Raw genomic sequence first — 24,501 nt, 5'->3', positions numbered from 1 at the left:
GAAATGAAGACAAAGAAAATGCATTTTTCCCCTTTTTATTATTACCAAAAATTTAAAAACTGACTTTACTTTCAATCATGTTTCTTAGAAAAGAGGATCAATAGCACTTAAGTATAGAGCTAAACCAGGAGTTTATTAGCTTAGCAATAAGACAGAGGAAGAAAGCTTCAGCACGTCTAAAGCTCACTAACACGTGGCTTTAGGGAGTTACATACTATAAATAGCATATGGATTAAAGAGATGCATGTTGAGCTTTAGAGACAGTTTATGATAAGCTAAACTCTAATCACCTGAAATGTAGCTACATTCTTGGAAAGAAAGCCTGTTCTGTTTTACTTCCTCTAGTGTCCATGCAGATAGTTTTGAGATATCATCCTCTAATATGCAGGTGAATAAATTACATGTGTGGCGCTCGCAGCATTTAAAAATCTCAACAGTAAGAAGGACACTTTATCAGCACCACAACTCCCAGTCACCTTCACATTCTTGGAGTGGAGACAAATCTACAGCGTGCGGCATCGACTAGAAGTAAATGAAATGTTTTGCTGTAATGCCGATGAACTGATCTTAAAGATAACATAAAGCAACTTTACCTCCCTGATTACTGAAAACACACATGCTTGAATAATAAGAGGTGCATTTTCAGTTCATGCATTATGACAGGTTCAATAAATATATATAAATGGTCATGAAAGCTATGGCTGTACTTCTGAATACTGTGGAGGTCTCACATGTTCTACAAAGGGAGGTGGTCGTCACACAAGCTTCTCAAACTCCAGCGACGTGATCAGTTTCTGCCGCGTCGTCGGAGATCTCATGAAAAAACTCATCTTCCTTCAGCATGCTCTGAAACACAGCGGGGTCAGAGGGAATGAAGTTAACTTTTCAGTAATGGTTTGTACTTCACCAACAGTGGACCTTGTCAGGCGTTCTGTACCGTGTAGTGATGCAGCAGCAGGTCAGTGTCTCACCGTTAGATTGTTCATCTCGTCAGAAAAAGCTCCGATCTGTCTCACGGTCCCTTCAGAGTCTTCCATCTGCCGAAACACACACACACACACACACGGTCTCATTCAAAACGCTCCCATCACAAAGCCAAAGGATCTATTCATGTTGAAATCTGTCCGTACCTGTTCCAGGAGGTGTTCCTCGTAGAGCTGGACGCCCTGCTGGAAGCTGCTGCTCTTGGGCATTTCCACATTCAGGGGGCAGACTAACTCCTCGCCATCGTCTTGACGCTTCTTCCTCAAAGTGCCAAAACTTCCGAATGACAGGCGTCGAGGCTGGAGGAGGAAAATGGAGACGATTAGCAGTTGGCCAACATGCATTTATGTTCTGTATTTTCAAGCAGCGCTGAAACAATCAAATCATTTGCTGCATTCTTCGGTCTCAGAGTAGATTACATTTGGAAGATGACACCTTGGTTTAAAACTGTCTCGATAAATTAGAAGATTAGATCTGGAGGTCCATTAGCTTAGCTTAGCATAAAGACTGAGAAACAGCTAGCCTGCTCTGTTGGAATACATGTTTTTAGTACAAAAACTAAACAAGATATTATGTTAACCTTAGGACAGAGCTGTATTTCCAAACATTACTTTAAGCAGATAAAACACAACAGTTAAGCATTAAAGCTTTACATACAGCAGCTCCTGATGTGACCCACGATTAGTGCATTGTGGGAAATGTCCCATAAAGAAAGCTGCAGGAGGACAACAGAAAAGCCAGTTACTGAACTGAAGCTCATATCCCCAGAGATCCGTTGTGTTACCTTGACCTTGGCGGTGGCGGTGAGGACGCTGTAGTCTGGGTTTTCCAGACAGTCCTGTTTCAGCCGCTGCGCCTCGGAGCCGATGAGCAGGTGGAAATGCGTTGCCAGGTGGCGTCTCAGCAGGGTTTTGTTGGAGGGAATGTTGAGCAGAAGGGCGAGCGCCTCCACGTTGAAGCGCGGCTCCAACACCTTCAGAGCGTGCAGACATTTGAGAAAACATCCCGGTGAGAGGTCAGAACAGAACAAAGTCTGATGCAGAGCGGCACCGGGGGAAATCTTAACAAAGAAATGCACTAGCACTTAAAGCTTAACCTGTACAATGTGTATCAATTAAATACATCACACACACACACACACGATCCCTATCAGAATGTAAATATTTTAATGTTTTTATAATTTCACTAAAACTTTATTGATATTTTTATCTTAAACTAAGTCACACAAATGGGTCATCTGTTCCCGCCCCGACCCCCTCTCACCATCAGTCCTCCATGAACACCGCTGCCCCTCAGGTTTGGTGCGTATTCTGCCAGGTCCGCAGAGCGCAGCCACTCCATCACTCTGTGGTTGGTCCACTGGGAGATCTCTGCTGGTGTCATGTTGTTCTGGTGGGGGAATAAAAGAATCCAGATGTCATCAGCAGATACATCCAACGCTGCTTTGATACAAAAAGAAAAAAAGAGTATGGGTTGTGACTTCCTGCGTACCTCATCAGAGGGCCGTCGCCTGAGACAGTTGGGCTCGTAGCAGTTGAGACGGAGGACCTGAATGGCCCTCTTGATGCTGAGGTGATGGAGAACACTGCCCACCTTCAGAGACAGCAAGTCCTCCTGGGAAACAGAGGCATCATGGTTTATTCAGTGGGAAACTTCAGTCAGAATATAAAAGAATTACGTGACCAGAGTTTAATCTTCTTGTTTTATTTACGTTTATGCTTGGAAGAGTTGAGGATATTATAAACGGGGCTACTTACTGGTAAAGTGGTGAATACTGTTTTAAGTCAAAGTATTGTGTGGCCCACAAACCCCCAGTGATGTTCCTATTGGGCCCACTTGCTAATGAAGCTGAACAGCCCCCGCTGTACATTAACACGTCTCACCACTGTCATGTAGTGCAGCATGCATCCATCAACACGAGCCTCGTCAAAGTGACTTTTGTACTGCGGGAGGCCGATGTCATCCAGCCACCCTAGAATGAATAAACACAAGTGCATTTAATGTAAAGGGAAAGCTGCGGTACAGTCGTTCTTACAGTACAATGATGTCACACTCACTCGTCACCCAGTTGTGGTCCAGCCTGCACTTGAGATAGTCTTCCTCTGACCCGAGAGCCTGCAGAGCCAGCTGCAGCTTCTTCCTGTGGAGAGGCTGCTTGATGCACAGCTCCTGGTCAGGAAAGCAGAGGAACACAACATCATGTGCAGGAAACAAAACATGTGAAGACTTTGAGAAGCTGGGATGGACCAAATCTAGAAGACGGGTAGTTGCAGCTCTACCTAAAAACGTAAACACCTACCTTCTCCAGATCGTGTTGTGAAGCCCGCAGTAAAGTCTGTCCCGATTTGATCCAGGTCTGACCCTGGGCAACATATAAGCCGAGGCCCTGCTCGTGCAGCCACGCACAAACCTCCTCTTTATTCCACCGCGAGAAAGGAACATCAACAGCACTGCCGGGGACAGAGAAGGAACGTTAATCAACTGGTGCAACCTTGACCAAACAATAATGCACTGTATTATAAGTTACAATGAACATCGACACCTACTTGTGTTTCGACTCGCGTGACCAGCCGAGTCGCGGGCCGGCTGTGGCTCTGACTCCTCCCCTCCTGAACTCCATGTCTGCTGAATCATCGAGGTTGAAGGAGGTGGAGTGACTCCTCTTTAGTCTGCAGGAGTATCACATTATAAATGAGCAAAGAAAGAATCATCTCATTTCACTTTAAAACGTCGCTCTCCTGAGCGTTACCTGCCGAAGAATTTCATGAAGCCTTTGGACTTCTTTTTGGTTTCAGGTGACGACGGCAGAGGAGCCGCATCGTGAGATTTCCGCGGAGGAACGCCGGCCAAGTCCAGATGCTCTGTGCCTTTACGTTCTGCCTCAGCTGTAAAAGATGAATCACATTGACGTGACATACTTCAACAAGAAGCAGAACAGATCAGAGCTCCACGGACGCACCACTACGACCCAACTAAAAACTAAGGGATTAAAAGCTGAGCATTACAACCCATCCCACACATGCACGAGATTAGTAAACTACTAAGACACAACGCTACTGATTTTCTAATTGACTTAACTGGCAAGTCCCATTAAAACGGCTTCATTGCAGATGGTTGAAAGTCATGGATAAGGGACAGCTGGAAGATTTAGTGAGATCATGGACAGAAGCGGCACCAGAGCAACATACAAGAAACTCTGGGGAAAAACAATGATTTAGAGCAGTTATTCCCAACTCTTGTTGTGAAAGAGTGTAGTTTTAACTCTTCAAGCCCTTAAAAATCATTCAAATTAAACGATTTGAACCTGAGCGGCAGGTCGTCTAAGTTCTATAATAGTCTATGAAAGAAAAGTTACGAAATGGTTCGTTTATGCCGTCAATTATAGAGCTTAAAAACTAATTGCAATCAGTGCATCTCTAGAAAATCATCATTTGATTGAACTGCTCACATGTTATAAACATGCAAACTGTGAAAGGGTTCAACATATGTACACAGAATGTGATCTTCAAGTTCACCTACAGTAAGTTAAACGGTTGCAGTGTCACTGCTGTCTTTGTTTCACATCCAGCTGTATAATCCAGAGCAGCCATACTGCAGGCCAATGAGGCCACTTTGCTCTACTGTACCTAACGCAGGTGCACTGGCACTCCGGGTGCGATCTTCACAATTCACAGAGCAGCGAAAGAAACACGAGCATCAGTAAACAAACCGGAACAACATCTCAAAATAGTGAAAAATGTGATGAATTCCAGGACGGCGTCGCGATTAGGAGCTCAGCATTACCCAGGTTTGGAGAGCTGGTTGTCTGCTTGCCTCCGCGCAGCTTGAAGAAGCCACGGCCGAAAGACGAGCGAGCTTTCTTGTTACCAAAACTCTCATCACATGTGGGGTCTGCTCTGGAAGGAGCTGAGGCGCCAGGTACAGCTATGTTTTTGGCCTATGAGAAAAAACAGGAGCGTAGAAAAGTAATTTGTTATCGTCACAAACAAACAAACATATTATTTATAAACTGTGATAAACACATTTACAGTCAGTATAAACCAGCTTTATTATATCAGTAGTAACGATTTAATGTGTGTATTTGAGTTGTACAAGTTGAAAACGACCAAATTAAACTAAACTAACTTAAAAAGTCAAGTTATGGCCAAAGATGGAAATAAAGCTGTAGTTGCACTCTTTCACCACTAGGTGTCAGAGTGTGACCATCTCATCCAGTGTGTCCTGTGACCACATGATGTGACCACTTCATTCAAAACCAAGAGAACCTACTGGCGTGGATTCACATGCAAAGATCATTTTGAGTGTTTGAGTCACATGATTATGTTCGCTTCATGTTATGGTGACCTGCTCTTACCTGGTCAGTGATGGCGGCTGAGCTGCCCGGCTGTGGGACGTCTAAGGAACTGAAAAAAAACGAGTATTCAAGCATTTAAGCTTCAGTAAAAAAAAAAAACAGAGTCCTGAAACATCCTCAGCATCAAGTACGGAGGTAGTCCTGCAACTTTGACGATGGTCAAGGGCAGAGGATCCGCCACAATAAAGAATGTATGATAACAACACGCCAGAACAACAATTAGAGATGACGGTTGTACCTGTGGGCTGCTTGTAACTGTCGTTCTCTGTCCAGATCATTCATTTCAGAGAGCACAGCTATGCATGGGACAAACTGAGACAAGAGATAAACACGAGAAATTAATAACCCGATCAGAATTCCTGAGAGAATTTGAGAGTGGGAGGCCGACATGGAGCTTTTCTAAAGGAAGTCCACAGTCTGGGGTTCATCCTGTGTGAAAATTGTTTTGACAGGAGGTTGTGTTTACCTCGCCGGAGCTTCTTCCTGCCTCTCCTTCCAACGCCAGGACGACCTGATCCGCCTCCATGGAAACTGAAACCGAGGGATCATCTGTGATATCGTCGTAGTCGTCTTCCCTCAACTTCTCTGAGAGACGACAGTTAGGACAGACAGTCAGGTGGCGCTGTGGTACCCTGGGAGCAACTCATGGGGATCTAGCTTACTGCATTTTAAATCAATTAAAATAAGGTTTGGTGTCTTGAATGAAGAAAGAAAACGCGTGTTTTTAGCGCTTTTTTGAGATTTTGAAGCCAAAACTTTGATTCAATTGTTGTGTGACAGGAACGCAAAGAGAAACATTATTGTGTTTGACCTTCAAACACAGTCTGACCTCTGACCAGCTCCTGCACTTTCTTGCACTTAGTGAGAGACTCCTCCAGCTCCTTTATCCTTCGTTCCTGTAGATAAACACACGATGTTCCAGTTACAGCCGCTTTAAAAAGGAATACGTGTACTTAATATACAAATGATCATTTTTGAAGTATTCCTTTAAGTAAGTCAAAGCTTATGACCTCACACGTCACACTGTACCTTCACATCGTTGGCCGACGCCAGCGACTCCAACACCCTCTTCATCTTCAACACTTCTGTATCTGGAAGAAACCCAGACACTTTAAACTCCCTCTGGCTCCGAAACGAGCCAGCAGACACCAGAAATAACGAACGTACTCAGAGTGCTGGTCAGTCAGCTCTCTTGAACTCTAGAGCCCATCGTCACCACAATAATCAAAAACAGGGACTTTCTGTGAGTTTACCTACAAAGGCTACACAATCAAACATGTGCCAACCACTTAGTGATCCAATGCACACCCTGTTATCTACAGGGAACACCTCGGGGGAACTCTGACGTGTGTGCGGTAGAGTTGGCGTTTGTTAACATTTAAAATCAATCTTTATCAAATCTGTTTTGATTCTAATGTCAACAACTTTAAAAGCTGCACGAATCAATGCGGCTAAAATGAAAATGGATCATCCAACTCTAGAGTTCTCTTTGGGGTGCCAGTACGTTTGTATATAGTGTTGTGTTTACAGCTTTATCCTCGACCCCCCCCCAGGTGGTAATAAAACCAATAAACTCGCATTCAAAAACAACGAAATAAGAACTGAGCGCAACAAAAACAGGTACTTCAAGTCACTGAGGTGAATCAGATTGTGCTCTCCTGCACGTGTTTACAGGCCGACTCCCTTTTAAATAAATGGCATTCCTGGAGCGTCAGAGGATAAGATAAGCTGAGCAGAGGGAGGAGAACATACGTTTGGTACGGAGCCTATAGACAGAGAGGAGTGAAGTAAAAACAAGGGTCTCAAACCGGCTCATTAGAGTTCAGACCGTCTGTGAAAAGTGAGCTTGTAAAGTAATTAATGAGGATATCCAAAAAGCAGGAAGGATGCTGGAGGGGGATCTGGTGGAGTTGGAATGTGAAATTTCAATTCGTCTAATCCTCATAAATCCTTTTGTAATATTAGACTCTGTGAAACGGTACAAGACGCTCCCAGACAATTATTGAAACGTCTCCCACCTCTCTCTCCTCCGTCGTGGCTCTCCACCCTCAGTCTGCTCTCGTCCTTCAGCCTCCTCAGAGCCACCTCTCGCTCCTCCAGCTGCGTCTGCAGAAGCTGCAGCTCCTCCTGTAATAAGAAGAATAAGAATAATAATAAGAATAAAGAGAGGATGTAAAGTCATGATTCTGCAAATCTCACTTTATTTGTGAATGAATGCAATCAAGTGAGTTTTTTTTTTTTTAAATCGTCTCACAAGCTTTTGGTGCACCGACACGTCGCTGAGCACAGAAAATGTTAACCCACGGAAATAGAAATCAAAAAGACAAACAGGAAAAAGGGATGACTAATGAATATAACACAGCACATCATGAGAAACATTACAAGACGTCCAAACTCATGACAACAACAACAACAACTATTGTTGATTGTCAAATTAATTGTTTAGCGTATGAAGCATCAGAAAATAGTCAAAAATGAAAACCACAAGTTCTGAGTCCATGTAATGAATGTGCAGACGTGCAGACGCTCCAAACATGTTGCCAGGTTTGATTAATCAATGACTTAAACCATGAACCATTCAGTGCGAGCTTATGCTATTCACGTGGACACACAAATCTCATCAAAAGCTGGTTCCTGTTCAAACTACTTGAAGTTAACAAGAGGTGTAGGTGTATAAAGGATGAATTACATGCTTACTGTATGTTCTTTGAGTGACCTGATCAAACGGTACGCTTCCAATAATATGACATTCCAGTATGCAGAAGTTAAGACAATAAAAGCTTTTAAAAAGAGGAAGTGAACCAGGTACAAATCCTGAATGGGGTACAGGTGAAAGCACTTACAGCGAGTGTGGTGAAAGTCAGGAAAGCAGTGTGCAGCAGTGGAGAAGAAGCAGGTTTAGAGGATCTTAAGGGCCAGAAAGGAGCAGAGTACAGGCAGGAGATTAAACCTTGTTCACCTCATCTCCAGTGAACCGCTCACTGTCCCGCTTTGGACGCTTGAAAGGTTAGCATGTTGCAGAAAGATGTTAAAATCACAGTAGAAAAAAGGGAGGAGGAGGAGTTTATGGTGAAGAAACAAGGGGTAAAGAAAGGGAGCAGAGTATCGAGGTCATGGGGAAAACATTTAATGGCGCATTCTTCAAGGATAAAATGATTACATAGTCAAATGTAAAAGTGTTCACTCACTTTGGTAGCTTTGAGTTTCTTCTCACACTGCAGTCTTTCATTCTCTATGTCAGTCACCCTGAACCGCAGGTCCGTTACTTCCTGGTGCAAGCCCTGGGGAGGAGAGAGAGAACTCCCATTACCCATTAAACTCAGAGCAAAAACCTTCACTGGGGGGGGGGGGGGGTTAAAGGAGGCTGTGTGGGAGAGTTTTTTAACAGTGGGAGAATTTCTGCCAAAAGCACCAAACATTATTTTCAGATGTCCCACTGGAGGGAATTTGAGAAGCGCAGTTCACACATCGAGACAAATCGTGGACTAAAGGGACACGTCACGGTCAATTACAGGGAAACTGCTCGCATCCCAATCAGCAGCAGAGCCGGAGCCCTGCGCCTCCGTCATTAAATGTAATGTGTATCGAGTACTTTCACATAACTCCCTACTCATTCCTTTAAAACTCTCATTTCCTTTAGTTTAGTAATATGTTGCACTTTTCAGGATACACGGCGCTATTTAGAAATGCCATCATTTAGCGTGTACACACACACACACACACACACACACACACACACACACACACACACACACACTTTACTCTTTAATGGAAAAACAATAAACTGCGATTTGATAAGATCACAGCCAATGAAATGAGGCTGACATGATGTTTTCCTTGAGGTTTGATTTAAAGCTTAATGGAGGCTAAAGAGAAACACAAATAAATACATGCACTCTCTTTAGACTTGTGCTGTCTGGAAACACAATATATTCCCCAAATATATGTCCCAGCTAGTGGACAGAGTGTATGGAAACTATAACTCCCACAGACTTTTAGCCCCTCAGGGGGGGGGGGCCTCTGGCAGGAAACAGCTGCTAGAGCACAAGGGGTGTTTAAGCCTCTTCTGTAACCCTTAGAGAAGTTCACCCTGCACCACATGGCAGATCTCAGAGTCCTCCAGTCGAATGAGACAGACCTGTGACTTTAAAAACAATGACTGGGTGGCTTCCAAGATTCAGAGTCACACATCACATAAAAAATAAAAGGGCGGGGGAGGGGGGGGGTTGTACCTCATTGTCCCTGTGATCTCTCTCCACAGCAGTCAGCTTCAGCTTCAGACTGGACACCTCGCTCATCAGCTCCAGCTTCTGGGTCTCCAGTGTTGACCGTTTCAACAGCTCCTGTGGAGAAAGGTGAAACAATTGGCAAATAATATAAAGGATTAAATGGAGAGATCACAGCTTTGAAAGAGTCCAGAGGTAACTTACATGTTGCAGCAGGTCTTCAGTAGCATTTAGTTTCTCCCGATGATGATCCAGGCAGGTGTCTAGATCCCGTATCTTCTCACCTTGCACCTCCACCTGATCTGTTAAAACACTTACCTGGACAATAGTAAGGCAGTATTAATCACACACTCTGTGGCTGAGGGATTTTGCTAAATGAAAGGAGGCCAAGCGCCGGTTAATTGAGGACACTCCGGGCTTATTTTAGGGATCCTCCCATGGCACTTTTCTTTTGATAAACAAGCTCCATGTTGAAGCTTTATTTACTTATTTACATTGTGAATGTAATCTGAGTATCACTGCTGTAGCTCCAAGGAAACAATCAGACCTAGATATACATACCGAAAGACAATCCTGTAGAACGGCAGCCATCTTTTCTTTTCACTCAAATTTCACAATGAGCCACGAAATAACTGATATTCTTTATTTTTAATCAAATCAACAGTTAATTCTACTAAAACATATCATCTGCGTAGCCAAAGCCCGATACATCTTATTCCTCTGTATGATAGAGCTCCATTGGTGTCTAAACTATTAAAAAACACATCGAAGAGGCACACTATTGCACTGGGTGACAGAGTCTGCTATAAAATGAATTTCTGCACGAGTAACGTTTGATAAGAACTACAGCTCCCGTCCTGTTTAAAGGAAGTTATTCATCCTTTTAGAAATATAAAGCTGTGACCTCTGCTTTGAGATGAACATCTTCAGAATGAATGGACGGCAGTGGGGCTGAGACTTGATGACATAAACAAGGGACAAACGGAGTAATGCTAGCCTCAACCTCTAGTTTTATCTTTAAATTGCCACAAAAGAAACTAAAACTTTGAGAAAGTCTGATCAGAATGCGATCGTTCATTTGTTTTGAACTAAGACATCCAGGAATCCATGGTTAAAGCAAAAAAGAAAGGCCATATGGTAATAACAGGTCTCAAGATCTGCCTTGAAAACCAATCTTTCTACCAAACTAAAAGAGAGACTTACAGTACAAACCAAAAAAAGCACTGAGAGCACGGTAATTACTCAAAAGCAGCCACATACCAAACGACTTAATTGCCTATTCAAGAGCAGTTGTATGTACAATGGAGAGTTGTGCTCACAAACCTGAAGAATAAGACACTCTTTGTCACTCTCTAGTCGCGACAGACGTTCTTGGTACAGTGCTTCTGAGCCGTGGCCGTTAATCTGAAATGAGAAACAATACGTGTTGATTTGGGTCATCTGAACAAACTGCTGCTATTGTTGCATCACTTAAATAAATGTTTTCAACTGTTGTTTCTTTTGATTTGAGAGAGCTCGTAAAAAAAAAAAGGAGGGGGCCGGCCTTTAGCTGTCATGTTGACGTACGGGTCTGGCTGAGGAGTCCACACCAGCCTTGAGCCACATAGATGTTCTAATGGGTGCATACCACTTAAGTGTTTAACGAAATAACCTCCCCGACAATGAACTCACAAGGTTTTTTTACTTGAGTTTCCAGATGAACATGTTCGGGTCAATAGTGTTCTCACATGAAAGGGATTTGAAAATTGAATCAAACGCACACTCTCTCAAGTCACACATGGAGAGATGAGGCCTTGAGGGAAGACAAACAAGAGCCTCAAGCCTGCGTCAACGTGAGTTTGGAAGATGGAAAGTATTTGCAACAGGACTCCTATAGAAACTCCATCATTCACGAAGCACGTCATAACAGCACTTTTACAATAAACACAGTCCCAGTATGGGCAATGGAGCAAGATCAAGAGATGCAAAGCAGATCAGAGCATAATTCATAACAGGCGATCTCTAAAAAAAATAAAAAGGGCCGTGCATAGACGCTGATATTATCATCCACAGACATGTGCTGCAAAAGGAATAAGAAACCCATTTACACATAGTGACTGTATGCATCTTGGGATGATTGGATAGCTGTCTGGTATCAAATAACCTTTATGTAAATGCTATAACGCCCCCCCATTTTGTGCCGCATTAAATCTCATCTGGCGCCGCCGAGAGAGCGAAATGCTCCTATCATAGGTTTATAGAAATGCAATTATCTGATCTTTTGTTTCAAACACATACAACAAAGACCCCACGTGGAAGGCTAAATAACACTTCTTACCAATCGTCCCTGCAGCCACTCTGCCAGCCCCTCTGCAGTGGAATCAGGAATCTGACATCGCAGGTTGTCCTTTTCCTCGTTGTCCATGAGCTCCAGCACTCCCCGCAGGTCCTCCAGCAGGTGCAGCACTCGGAGGCCACCCAAGAAAGGTGAATTGGGCGACTGGCAGTCAAACAGACCGTTGGTGTAGTCCATGGCCTTGGAGCCTGGGGAGATGGAAAGGAAGAGATGACATCATTTCACACAAATCATAAAGTGAAGTTGTGAAATAGCTTGTAGGGCTGGCATGCTATTCTGTGTTCCACATGTCAAAGTGGCAGGAAGGATTTACAGCCAAAGGGACATTTGATGCAGTTCTGTGGGTGTGATGACGACTCAAAGCTGTACATTTGAGTGTTTGTGTAACTGTCGGTTTAATTATTTTTTTGTAGCGAGTGTCGCCACATGCTACTAAAGTTCTACGTCTGGTGTGGGGGCCATTAAAGAAACAAAGACAGAAATATACATATGCATTCTCTTTGTCAAATGTATGAACAAAACAAACAAATAATGTTGCATGAAAACTTCATTAGGTAAACTGCTCAGGGCATTGCAGCCATTTATTCAATTAAGTATTTTAATTTAAAGATTTGTATCTTCAAACTTCATTTCCCCTGAGAACATTCAGTTTAAGTGATTTTTTTTACACCGAGGACTAATTTTTACTTACTACTTTTAGCAAAATAACAAGCAAACAAATGTTTATATGTCTTCTATTAAACATCATGTGACACAGTATAACCAGTTAATGCCAATAAAATCTTCTCCCGTATCTGCGGAAATTACATGTTCTGATTTTTCTTGGAAGCAAAGAGCAGCGTGTCGACTGAACTCAGATGCGTGATGTTCCCTGCAGTGGGCTGCAGTCTACTGCACCATCTGTCTTTTGTCTTAAATGTCCGCCATAACGAAGATGTCCAACGGTAACAAAAAGGGAGCTAAATATCCAAACAATCATGGCTTCCCCACAGTAGCGATGTCTCGATGACGGCTGTGGTTTCTGCAGAAAAAAGTGGGGACTGGGGGTGTCATGTGATCAGCTGCCTTGCTCCCATTGGAAAGGTCAGCGCTATAATTACACACATCAGCGGAAAAGTGAGGACTGTGAAAGTGAAGCCTGCTCTGCTCATCTGCAGCCGCACAAGCACAGAGTGGCCAAAAGTTACAAACTCACAGAGCTTGAATAATCATTAGTTTCCGTCATTGCGGGGACAATGGAAACTTTCTTTGATTTCTCATGGTGGAGGAATGCAGTGGAGGCAGAAAGGACCAGTGATCCACGGCACGATTTCAGCATTATTCCAAACCTTTATGTACATTCAGGGGGATTACATTAAACTGCAGGTAGAAGTGGAAGGAGAAGGGCACATTGTGTTACCTTCCACTGGACGTAGAATTCCCAGCTTGCAATTCAATGGTTTCCAGATGTGGCTAGACCCTATAGTATGCCATGCCCACTTACAAAATGTGCTATGGTCTTAAAGTCCAAGTGTACAATGTGGTTACCTGCTATGATACCATCCATTTGCTCCAAGGCGGCTGCCAGCATGTCGCTGGCGTCGGACATCATCTTGAGCTCAATGAATCTGAAAGAGAGAAGAAGAAGAGTGCTAAGTGAAAGTGTTCAAAGTATTAAAAAGGCCTCACGATCGTAAAAGAGGTCATCTTCTAAAAGGTTGGAGTATTGTAAATTAGAGGATGAGGTACAAGTATATTTAAAGTGCTTAGACAAATGGAAAATGTGATCATCTACAGAACATTTTCATGACTGCTGGGCAAACTCCAAAAAGATTGTGTGATTGGTTTAAAAGCTCCATAACAACCACTAAAAAAGGACCTTGTGATGAGATTATCTCAATTAAATTAAACAAAACCAAAGACCACAACAGCTCACTAAAGAAAACACCACAGTGAAAAGCCTCTTCAGACTTCGTCAAGCCACAATCCAGAGATGTTATGACATCTACGCTATATATAAAAGTAGCAGTCGGCATAGAAGTGATCAGCTTGATATTCAGCTGCAAAGAATGACTATCCTTTAACAAGTCAGGTCATTTTCAGACCGGTGCTGCGGTAAGAAGACCGGAACTTGGTGGGAAATACCTTTTTATGTAATATATGTGAAGCAAAGTGTATTTAAAATGTAAATATTCTGGTATTGATCAGTCAAAACAAGAACTTTTAAGACTCAAACATGGAAAATTAACTGATTCATCAAGAAGATATTGAGAAGATGAATCAATAATTACCATAATTGTTAATTGCAACCCTAATCCCTATCATTTTTGCTGTTCTCCCACACAAGCATCAGTTTTAAACTACAAAGCCTGCCTGCATGTCTTTACATTTCCAACACGAGTGTTATCACTAATCCTGTTATGAGACAAGCTCTCATTTTTCCTTTTCAAATGACGTCTGCATCTAATTAACCCTGTAGTCTGTGCCACAAAAAACAGGCTCCCCAAGAGACAAAAAACAAAGTGATCGCCAGGGCTTTATTTCCGGCGGTCAGGCAGTCACGGGTGATTATGGGCAAGCCCCTATCCGGAATAATGACACTATTCTCCCAGGGGCCTCGTAGCATTGGCATGCTTGGCATCTCAAACTTCCATAACAAAGTTGAACAGCATCCACATGAAGTCAAACGCTTATCACCACTTCAAACTAAATCTGATTTAACAGGGTCGAGATGGTAAACAGTATGTGGAGAGAGCAGCTAAAGCCCAGAACTGACATAAAAACAGTGGCTCTCCTTGTTCAGAAGTCTCATGGTAGAGGGGGCAGGGGCTGCAGGTTTGACTTCATTTCCTCCCTCTTAGGGGTCACAGTGTCACACCCAGCAGGGTAAAATATGGGCATTAAGAGCATAATTAAACCAATGGTAAACTCATGAACACTGATGTGAGAATTCTTGCGATGTAGACGACTAGACGCACACATGAACCATTGTATAAAGCCTCATTTAAAAGAGGACAAAACAGGACTTCTGGTCAATAAGCATGCCAGAAAATCCCTCAGATTTCAAAATAAAACAACTTTCAAATTGGATTTCACAGATACAAGTCTTACTACTAATACTTTTTTCTCCACAGGTTTCCAGAGCTTGATGGAAAACCATCCCTCACATCAGGGTGGAAGCTGTATTTAGTCAGCTGCTTGCTTCCCCCCCCATGGGAGAAACCTAAAGCTTGTTCCCGTTGTTTTTTGTCGAGTGAATGCCGAAAACAACAAATAGCACGAAGAGAGAAAACACCAGTGTGTGCTATCTTATGCTCTACTCAACTCATCTTGTAGTTCTCTGGTCATGGTGCAACCACGGGTGCAGAGAAACGTAGGATGAAAACAATTAGCAAGATAAAACAAATCACAATGCATTACCATAATTGAGGCTGCTCTCCTGCAGTCTCTGCAGTCTTGTGATAAAAGCCACATCAAAACTAGTATTACGAGTTTCATAAAAATCCAATTTAGTGGAAAACCTAGGGGAAGAATCAAACCAGGAAATACATGTGCTCTTGTGCTGGTCATGCAACAGTAAATGTCATTGAAACCTGCCCCGTTAACTCGTCTGTCCATTCTTCAGACTCATAAAACCAAGCCCTTTAAAATGCCAGACGGAGACATTTTCCACTTCTGTTCGCATCAATGATGAGCAGGTCACCCATGAAGAATCGTCTGACCAAAGCCTCAAGAGAAAAGCCCACAGAAGGGGGTCCATCTCTCCAGCCATGTGAAGAAGAGTCTGTAATGATGATTGATAACGCCAGTGTAGGAGTGAGCACTACACACATTCCTGAGCAGGTTACTTACCCCGAAAACCAAACACTGCCTGGTACTGACATCCCCACTGACCTCTGTGACCTCCCTCCCTCCATCCATATGCTGCCAAAACCCAGAGGACCTTATTCAGTCAAAAACTAATTCAGGCTTGTGGGATTTTCCTGTTTGTCAATTAATACCCTGAAAAGACTATAAACCAACAATGAGTCTTTTACCAAGTATCGTCTCTGCAGCCAGAGCCTGATACATCCTATTATTCTGTTCTATAAAGCTTCATTGTTGTCGCAAAAACTATTAAAACAGCATTATGAGCCAGACTGATGCAATTAGCAGTCGAAAGAACTAAATGTGCATTAATCCGTATAGATATATAGATATAGATAGATAGATAAAGATATAGATATAGATCTAGATATAGATATATTATATTAGATAGATATAGTATCTAGATAGATATAATATAGATAATAGATAATAGATATAGATATCTATATATAGATAGATAGATAGATAGATAGATAGATAGATAGATAGATAGATAGATAGATAGATAGATAGATAGATAGATAGATAGATAGATAGATAGATAGATAGATAGATAGATAGATAGATAGATAGATAGATAGATAGATAGATAGATAGATAGATAGATAGATAGATAGATAGATAGATAGATAGATAGATAGATAGATAGATAGATAGATAGATAGATAGATAGATAGATAGATAGATAGATAGATAGATAGATAGTAGATAGATAGATAGATAGATAGATAGATAGATAGATAGATAGATAGATAGATAGATAGATAGATAGATAGATAGATAGATAGATAGATAGATAGATAGATAGATAGATAGATAGATAGATAGATAGATAGATAGATAGATAGATAGATAGATAGATAGATAGATAGATAGATAGATAGATAGATAGATAGATATATATATATATATATATATATATATCTCTATCTATCTCTATATATATATATCTATATCTATATATATATATATCTATATCTATATCTATATATCTATACGGATTAAAGCACTAAATGTGCATTAATCCGTATAGATATATAGATATAGATATATATATATATATAGATATATATATATATATATATATATATATATATATATATATATATATATATATATATATATATATATAGATATAGATATAGATATATATATAGATATAGATATAGATATATATATAGAGATAGATAGATAGATATATATATATATATATATATATATATATCTCTATCAATCTATCTATCTCTATATATATATATCTATATATCTCTATCTATCTATCTATCTCTATATCTATAGATATATATCTATATCTATATCTATATATATATATATATATATCTATATCTATATCTATATATCTATATCTATATCTATATATCTATATCTATATATATATATAGATATATATTTGGATTTTGCAAATTTCACTTGGTCATTCAATGCCACACAGTAATATGCTTTAGGGCATTGTCCAACATTATATTGTAACTGCACTGAGTGCACTTTATTTGAGACTTGGTGCCGACGATTCACACAGACAGACAGACAGACGGACAGACAGAGGGACAGAGGGACAGACGGACAGACGGAGAGAGGGACAGACGGAGAGAGGGACAGAGGGACAGAGGGACAGAGGGACAGACGGAGAGAGGGACAGAGGGACAGACAGACAGACGGAGAGAGGGACAGAGGGACAGACAGACAGACGGAGAGAGGGACAGAGGGACAGACGGACAGAGGGACAGACGGACAGACGGAGAGAGGGACAGACGGAGAGAGGGACAGAGGGACAGACGGACGGACGGACAGAGGGACAGACACACGTCTCTGCTGGTGCCTCCAACACTCCCAAAGCTGACTTCCAGCTGTGGTACAGATGTGCATTTCAGAATTGAACTTAATTGTTGGCTGAAAAGTAAAATAATCTTTAATCAATTAATAGTTTAGCTAATGAAATATCAGGAAATCCAAGAAAAATGACAATGTTGTTTAGTTTAGACAGCAGATTATTTATCAGCAGATTGTCCTACAAAACTCACAATGAATGTCAACAAAAACTGAATTTGAATTCTTACAGAGACGTTTCTCATTCAAAACAAGAACATCGCTCCTTAAACAACACCGTATCTTATCCTACTGGGTTATGGGAATATACTGTGTGCTTGGGTTGTTGCCACTATTTTCCAACCATTAGCATTTGATTAAAGTGATATTTGATTCTTTACTCACTAAAGCCATCACACTTATTATCAAGAGAAATGTGTCAGGTTTTATTCCTGCCTCCAGAAGCCATGGGTGCACTTGTGTTTTGATTTCTAAAGCTTTGCTATCAGACATGCCAAGATACTGACCATCCCATTTAAAGTCCTATTTACAGGCAATAAAAATGACATTGGATAACGTCATAGTTACTTTTCTGCAAGCGCTCATACACTTTACTCTTCTTTTCTTACTGAATACATAAACCTTAATTAAATACCTATCAGTGGTATTAGCAAAAGTATTTGAGGCAGTCAGTGTGCACTGTGTTATGTAATGTCAAATGTCTTGTTTGTCCATTCAACAGTCCACAACACAAAGATATTGATTTTACTATCATAAGGCAAAGAAAGCAGCAAATGCTGGTATTGGGAGAAGACTTTTCAAAAAATAGTTGTTGATTTATAAATTAACTAATTGTTTCAGCTCTAACCTTAATTAGTTGAAGTATAACAATAATAATTAGAGTAGTACTTGAAGAGGTTACATGGGCATGAAGCGTGAAATCCAACCCACCAGTCAAACACCCTGCGTTTGTTTACATTTCCCCCTGAGAGATGGTTCAGTGGACTTTCAGTTTGGGCTGTTGTGAGGTCAGACTGCTTGACATAAACAACAGCCAGAGTTTAAACTAGTGCAGCGGTGGCCACATTGAAACCCTGCACAAACAACTCTTTGTCTTCAGAGACTCACATGATACCACTGCGACACTGATCCCAAGTTGTTGCAGTTTTTCCATGTGGCCCTCAACTACATCATAGTGAGAAATCACATTGGAGGGGAAAACTAATAACGGAGGATTGTGGAAAGGGGCAGGAGGAACTGAGTAAGAGAGCAAGCAGCAAGCCAAGAAAAACTAACTTTCATTGCTTTTGTTATCAAGGTCTTAGCACAGAAGCAGCTCTTTCTAAGTGTGAATTCTTATTTAGGGCATCAACTGTGAAATGATGCCTCAGATAAAGTTAAATACTGCAACGTCAAATGAGGTCTACAATAGTGCCTACAATGTATGAAACTATAAACACAGAGGCATCCCTACAATCAGGAAGACCGTCACTCAGTCCTGTCAGGAAGCATTTCCTGGCACATACTGGAGAAATGTCTTCCTCTTAGTCAGAAATGGCCATTTCCCAGAACTGACTGCACCAACATGTCTAAAAGCTGAAATATTGCAAAAGCCACTTGTACAGCTCGTATATAAAACCTGGCCCTTTAATTACATTAATGTGCGACAACTGCTTCAGATTAAGTTAAGATTTTAATTTAATTTCAGAAGCAAGTAAACACCCCAATATATCATATAACTGTAAAGTGACACCTCCCTTCTTTCAAAACACACCACCAGAAGAGTACTGTAACAAGAATGCAAGGAATGCAAATGTTAGGAAAAAAGGTGCCTGAGATAGAAAGGCCCCCCCGAGTCTTTTCTTGACACGTGGCTTGAATAAAAATAAAAATCTAAAAACTAGGAATTTAGGAGTTTGTGCAATGTTGGTTTTACTGCAGGCCAGGTTTGCTGCGAACAAAAACTAAGGCTGATAATGGACACCTCTTTACCTGGCTGAGCAACAAACAAATGTTGCCTTATGCTTGGTGCCAGGAGATTAGATTGTGTCTTAATTAAACAATCACTGAGCCATTTAAAAATGTGCTTTATTATGATAGCTCTCCCACTGTAACATCAGATATGGCTGTGCAAGCAACTGTGCAACAGCATGGATTTTCTGAGCAGCCAACCGTTAGCCGTGAGAGTGTGGCGGGATACAAATATGGTTATTGTCAAAGAAGGAAATATAATCCTTTGTTATGCTTTTCTCTGCTCGGAAGCCAAGACATCATCAGACATACGCAGAGAGGAGGGCTGCCAGCAGGTCATGCAGCGCCTCAGGATGGAGGTTTTTCCTGAAAACCCTTTTAATACAGAGGTATACACAAACAAAGGCTGCAAGAGTCTGAGGACCAGGACCCTGGACCAGAAGTTTAAACTACTGGCCTCTTTATACAGTGAATCTGTGTGGGAGCCAAACTGGAGGTTAACCGCAGTGATTTGGCTTGTAGATTAATGGACATGTGATGCATAAATTAGCTTTGGTTAAATAAATTAAAAAAATTCACATACAAAAATAGCATTATTTAAATTACTGGTATAAACTATAATGCATTACTTTTCTTTGATCTTCTCTGTGGATGTTATAGGATACGAATAAGTAAGTGTATACGTGTATGTTTAAATATTAAAGCACTAGTGATGGAGCTGTTTGTCTTTGTGATTCTGCCATAAACAAAAACAAAACTACTAAAAGTCAGAATATTAAATAATAAACCACAACAATTATACACTCGCCCACTTTAAGTCACAAATAACGTCACTGTAAATATCGTAAGTAACGTTAAAAGTTACTTATATGAACAAATTAGATATAAGATACTCAAAATATGTCTAACAAGTGAAAATTAGCTAAACTAAACGCCCGTTAAGTTACGCTACGTTAGCTAACGCAAACATTTTGTATCAAGCTAGCTGCGTTACGTTACGTTCAATTAAAACGAACCGAGTTTTAACACAATTAAGCTAGCGCACAAAACTCCGGCAAACAAACGGCTAAAACTAACTCCGGTCCGAAACTTCATTTAAACTTCGGTTTAACTTACAGTTTCTGACCAAGAAAGGTAAAAGAATGGATCCTGCAGTCTCCGGCGGCTTTACTCCAAACACTTTGGGCACTTTTCACAGGAGCTTCATGGTTAGCGTTCACCTTCCCATTGAAATTCTCTGGGAACTGAAGTTTTCATCCAAACTGAAGATCCATCACGAGCGGCATCAAGCTAAACATACAGCGACAGCACTTCCGGTTAACGAGGCCTTCAAAATAAAAGCGCAAATTTCGCAATTGCTGGTAAGTGGTCACATGATAAATTGGAAGGGTTACAAGCAGATGAAGGAGGAAGTGAAACACGCTAAACACCTTTTACTCAAAAAAAAATAAAATCTGATAATTTGTGCTTTTTCCCTGTGAAATACTGAATATTTTGAATGTGTTTCAGGTCTGTAAACAAACAACAATTGCTTAATTTTAAGGGGTCACAAGCCAAAATAGGTTGTAAACCACTGACCTGTCAAATAAAGTAAACTGAATTATTTATACAATCTGAATCAGCAGTTTTACATTTTACATTTCTTTTGTTTGCTTTCTTATTTGTTTGATTTTGAAGGGACTGGTGTGAAAGAGAGAGGATTGGCTAACAGTATATGGACAAAAGTGAGGAATATTTATTTCACTTTTAATATTGTTAATGGAATATGGTTTAATAGTTTGGTATTAAAATCTGCAGTATTTTGAAAGTTCCTACTGGAAACCATATTTGTTATTCCACCTTCCAGCTTTACACTGAACATGCGTTTAATTAAAAAAAAAAAAGGTTTAATGTAGGCTAAACTAATGTAAATATTGAAAATGTACTTATTTAACAGTGTTAAGCAAACATGTGAGCAAGCAATACATTTTGTATCCGTTTCTTTTGCTGTTGTAAAACCTAATTTCTCTCCTGGGGGTCAATAAAGTCTTATTTTATCTTATTTTAGGAATGAAACCTGTGAAACTCAACAGATTGACCGTCCAAACTACATATAATAAGCTAACATTGTATAGTATCAGGAACAGCTGCTACTGATAAAGTGGCCAGTGTGTGGGTGTGTGGGAGCAAATTGATAGCAAATCCCATCAGACAGTGTGCAAATTAAAAGTCCTATTCTTAGCGAGAAAGGTCATAGTCATTTTCAGTCCTTTTAAAATAACTACCTGTTATTATATCACAGTATGTCTCCTGAGAAGTATTTCTTTGTCACACAGTCTCTCCTTCAGTAAGAGGTTGCTGTGGGGGGTTGAGATAGAAACACAGGCAGTCCAACCAGCAGGTGGAGTTAGAGGTGTTCTCATGCTCTCTGGAGTACAGAGGAACTTGACTTTGTCTCATGATACAACAAATGGATGTACTTACTAATGATACAGACTGTCCTTGTAGCAGAATAACTAAAGGGATGTTGTCTCCCTGACTGCAGCCTGGAGAAAACACTGCATGATGGTGTTTGAGAAATAAAGTGATAATGGTATAGCAGAACACAGACTTCTGTGTCATCTCAGCTTTTTCCATATGGCGTCTGACACTCATTCTGCAAATGTTTTTACTCCATTTTAAAATGTAATTCTCTTTCATGTGTCAGTTCCTTGGCTGCATTGGAGGATCAGTATGTTGCATACTGATATAGGTTGAACAGAAATGACTATCAGCTTAAGTTTTATTCTTTAGCTGAAGATCAGCGTCATAATGAAAACCATGATTTGGGGATTAGTCCGGTGGATGACAGCTTTTCAAAACACCATGAGCCTTGAAAAACATTAATTAGGGATGCAATGATCCTCCAGATGCAGATATATTTATTCAAAGTATCCACTAATATCGATTCCCGTTTGGGATGTTCTCTATTTTTAAAAATGTGTCTTTATACCTCCCTGTGTGGAACTCATTGGGATCATTTGTATGTATAGAAACATGACTCGTATGGTAATAATGTAGAGATACTGGAAAGTTATAGTAATATTGACACAGACTGTTTAAAAGAAGTAGAAGTAGCCTTTAATTTTTAATGGCCAGCAGGGGGCGACTCCTCTGGCTGCAAAAATAAGTTGGATTGTATAGAAATCTATGAAAAAATGACCCGACTTCTCACTTGATTTATTACCTAATTAAACATTTTCCTCATGAGTTTTTGGTCTTCATCTCTAGTTTGAAGTGTCCTTCAATACATCATGATGATCGGTTTGTAAAGTATGGTTTAGTTTAGAGTAAAATAGACGATAAAGCAGTGTATGCTTTAGGGCGTGACTACCTTGTGATTGCCAAGCTGCTACCCGGGCGACCTGTCAATCAGGATAGAATACACATTATATTCTCCTCTAATGGCGGCTTCAGTATGTCTGGTGCCATATATGTTAACTGATCTCACAAATGACTCGTAAAGATATATTCCTCTGAGCAGTCCGCACCTCATCATATAGCAATCATAGCAGTAGAAGCAATTAGTACTTTTTTTTACAACCTCCTCCAGTCTTTTATAATTTCTTTGAGCACAGCACTTGATGCTGATGAAATCCTGAAGCACTGCTGCAGTTGATTGCAATTCTGACATATTCCTCCGATCATTTGAAACTAAATGATTCTGCAGCTGTCATTCTGGCTTCATAACAATGTTTTGCCTGCCCAGCACAACGACGTCCCAGAGCATCCTATCATACGGCACAATGATTATAGTGGCCATGGCAACCTTGTTGCTTTGAAGTACCTATACAACCCTGTAACAATTCTGTAATGTCTTTGCGTGGTGAGGGGGTGTACTCAAAACTAACATGGCTGAATTGATGTCAAGTTGTTCTGGTTAAAGCCACAGCGGGAGGGTCCAGGGTGAGGTCAAGTGCTGCTGTTGGTGCACAGAGATGGATGTGGATGCACTCAGAAATATCCAGCAGAGCAACGAGAAATCATAAATCATATTAGAGTCACTTGCTAGCCCTGAAAGCTGCATTGAATCCTCTACATGGTGAGTTGTGTGTCGGAAGTAGATCTCACAGTGGGCTCTTTTTTCTGTTGCGAAGCTGTAGGAAAATATCCACAGAGCCTACGATCAATAGCGAATCAAAATACTGGAAACAATCATTAATTCCGGCCGTTTTTCAACTGACATATTGTTGGATAAATGTCAAATCCACAGAGGATATCCAGAACACGGCAAGACTGCGTAGAGCCAGTCCGTATGTGACTCTACACTCTGCTGCTGTTGTCAGCAGGACTGTGAAGTCTAAACACTACAAAAGCCTGAAAAGGCTGCATTGAGCCTGTAAATCCAGATTCTACTCTTTTCATAATTGCCGCTTTTTCCTCTTTGTTGCCGGCTACTGCTGCAGCTGTCGCTCCTTTTATGTGACGCCTGACATTTGATTTCTAATGCAGAAGCTGTCTCTTTACTTGGAAATAAACTCTGTACCATGTCAAATATTGTTGCAGACAACAAGCACTTTAAAATCCCTTTAAATCTGAAGCTTTGAATGCCAGCGATTCATTCTGAATGGCTCATGACTGTTCACACGAATGACTTTAAAGCCCCCATCAGCCATTTAAATTGTTGACGTAACGTATGCAGCTGGGCGTGGGGATGCTGGATATGTCATGGCCGACACGGATAAGATAACATACCATTTCAAATTTTTTGCATTTTCAAAAGAAGTTCATAACCTGCTCTTTATGCAAGAAAGGCGAAGATGAGAAAAGATGACTTGATATTCACATCTAAGCAAATCTAAATGGCATCCCCATTGTTAACACAACAAAAACAAAGAGCTCTTCTTCTCCATCATCTTCTTCTCCTCATCCTCCTCCTCATCCTCCTTCTTCTTCTTCTCATCCTCCTCATCCTCCTCCTCCTTCTTCTTCTCCATCAT

At 40.9% G+C, this 24,501-nt stretch overlaps 1 protein-coding gene across 2 annotated transcripts; it reads right to left on the bottom strand.

Annotated features, from left to right (window-relative positions):
* Nucleotides 1-20: 20 nt before the first annotated feature.
* ppfibp1a (PPFIA binding protein 1a) lies at nt 21-20,842 on the bottom strand. Of its 2 annotated transcripts, none has more exons than XM_029461972.1 (25): nt 20,660-20,842; nt 13,427-13,506; nt 11,882-12,087; nt 10,888-10,968; nt 9,769-9,882; nt 9,571-9,681; nt 8,527-8,619; nt 7,357-7,465; nt 6,368-6,429; nt 6,168-6,234; nt 5,805-5,923; nt 5,577-5,650; nt 5,339-5,387; nt 4,768-4,921; nt 3,734-3,869; nt 3,531-3,653; nt 3,284-3,434; nt 3,042-3,153; nt 2,868-2,956; nt 2,476-2,598; nt 2,248-2,373; nt 1,769-1,957; nt 1,131-1,283; nt 938-1,037; nt 21-846 (listed from the first exon to the last, which is right to left on the bottom strand). In XM_029461972.1, the coding sequence occupies exons 2-24, from the start codon at nt 13,488-13,490 to the stop codon at nt 960-962; spliced, it is 2,583 nt and encodes an 860-aa protein (XP_029317832.1). In that variant the 5' UTR covers nt 13,491-13,506; nt 20,660-20,842; the 3' UTR covers nt 21-846; nt 938-959. The 2 variants fall into 2 exon arrangements, with proteins under 2 accessions (XP_029317832.1, XP_029317831.1); XM_029461971.1 differs by having other exon boundaries at nt 972-1,037; nt 20,660-20,841.
* Nucleotides 20,843-24,501: the final 3,659 nt, after the last annotated feature.

This window comes from Cottoperca gobio, chromosome 23 (assembly GCF_900634415.1).
Source record: "Cottoperca gobio chromosome 23, fCotGob3.1, whole genome shotgun sequence".
Taxonomy (NCBI): domain Eukaryota; kingdom Metazoa; phylum Chordata; class Actinopteri; order Perciformes; family Bovichtidae; genus Cottoperca; species Cottoperca gobio.
The sequence above is the reverse complement of the archived record's forward strand: the minus strand, read 5'-3'. Positions and strand labels throughout refer to the sequence as shown.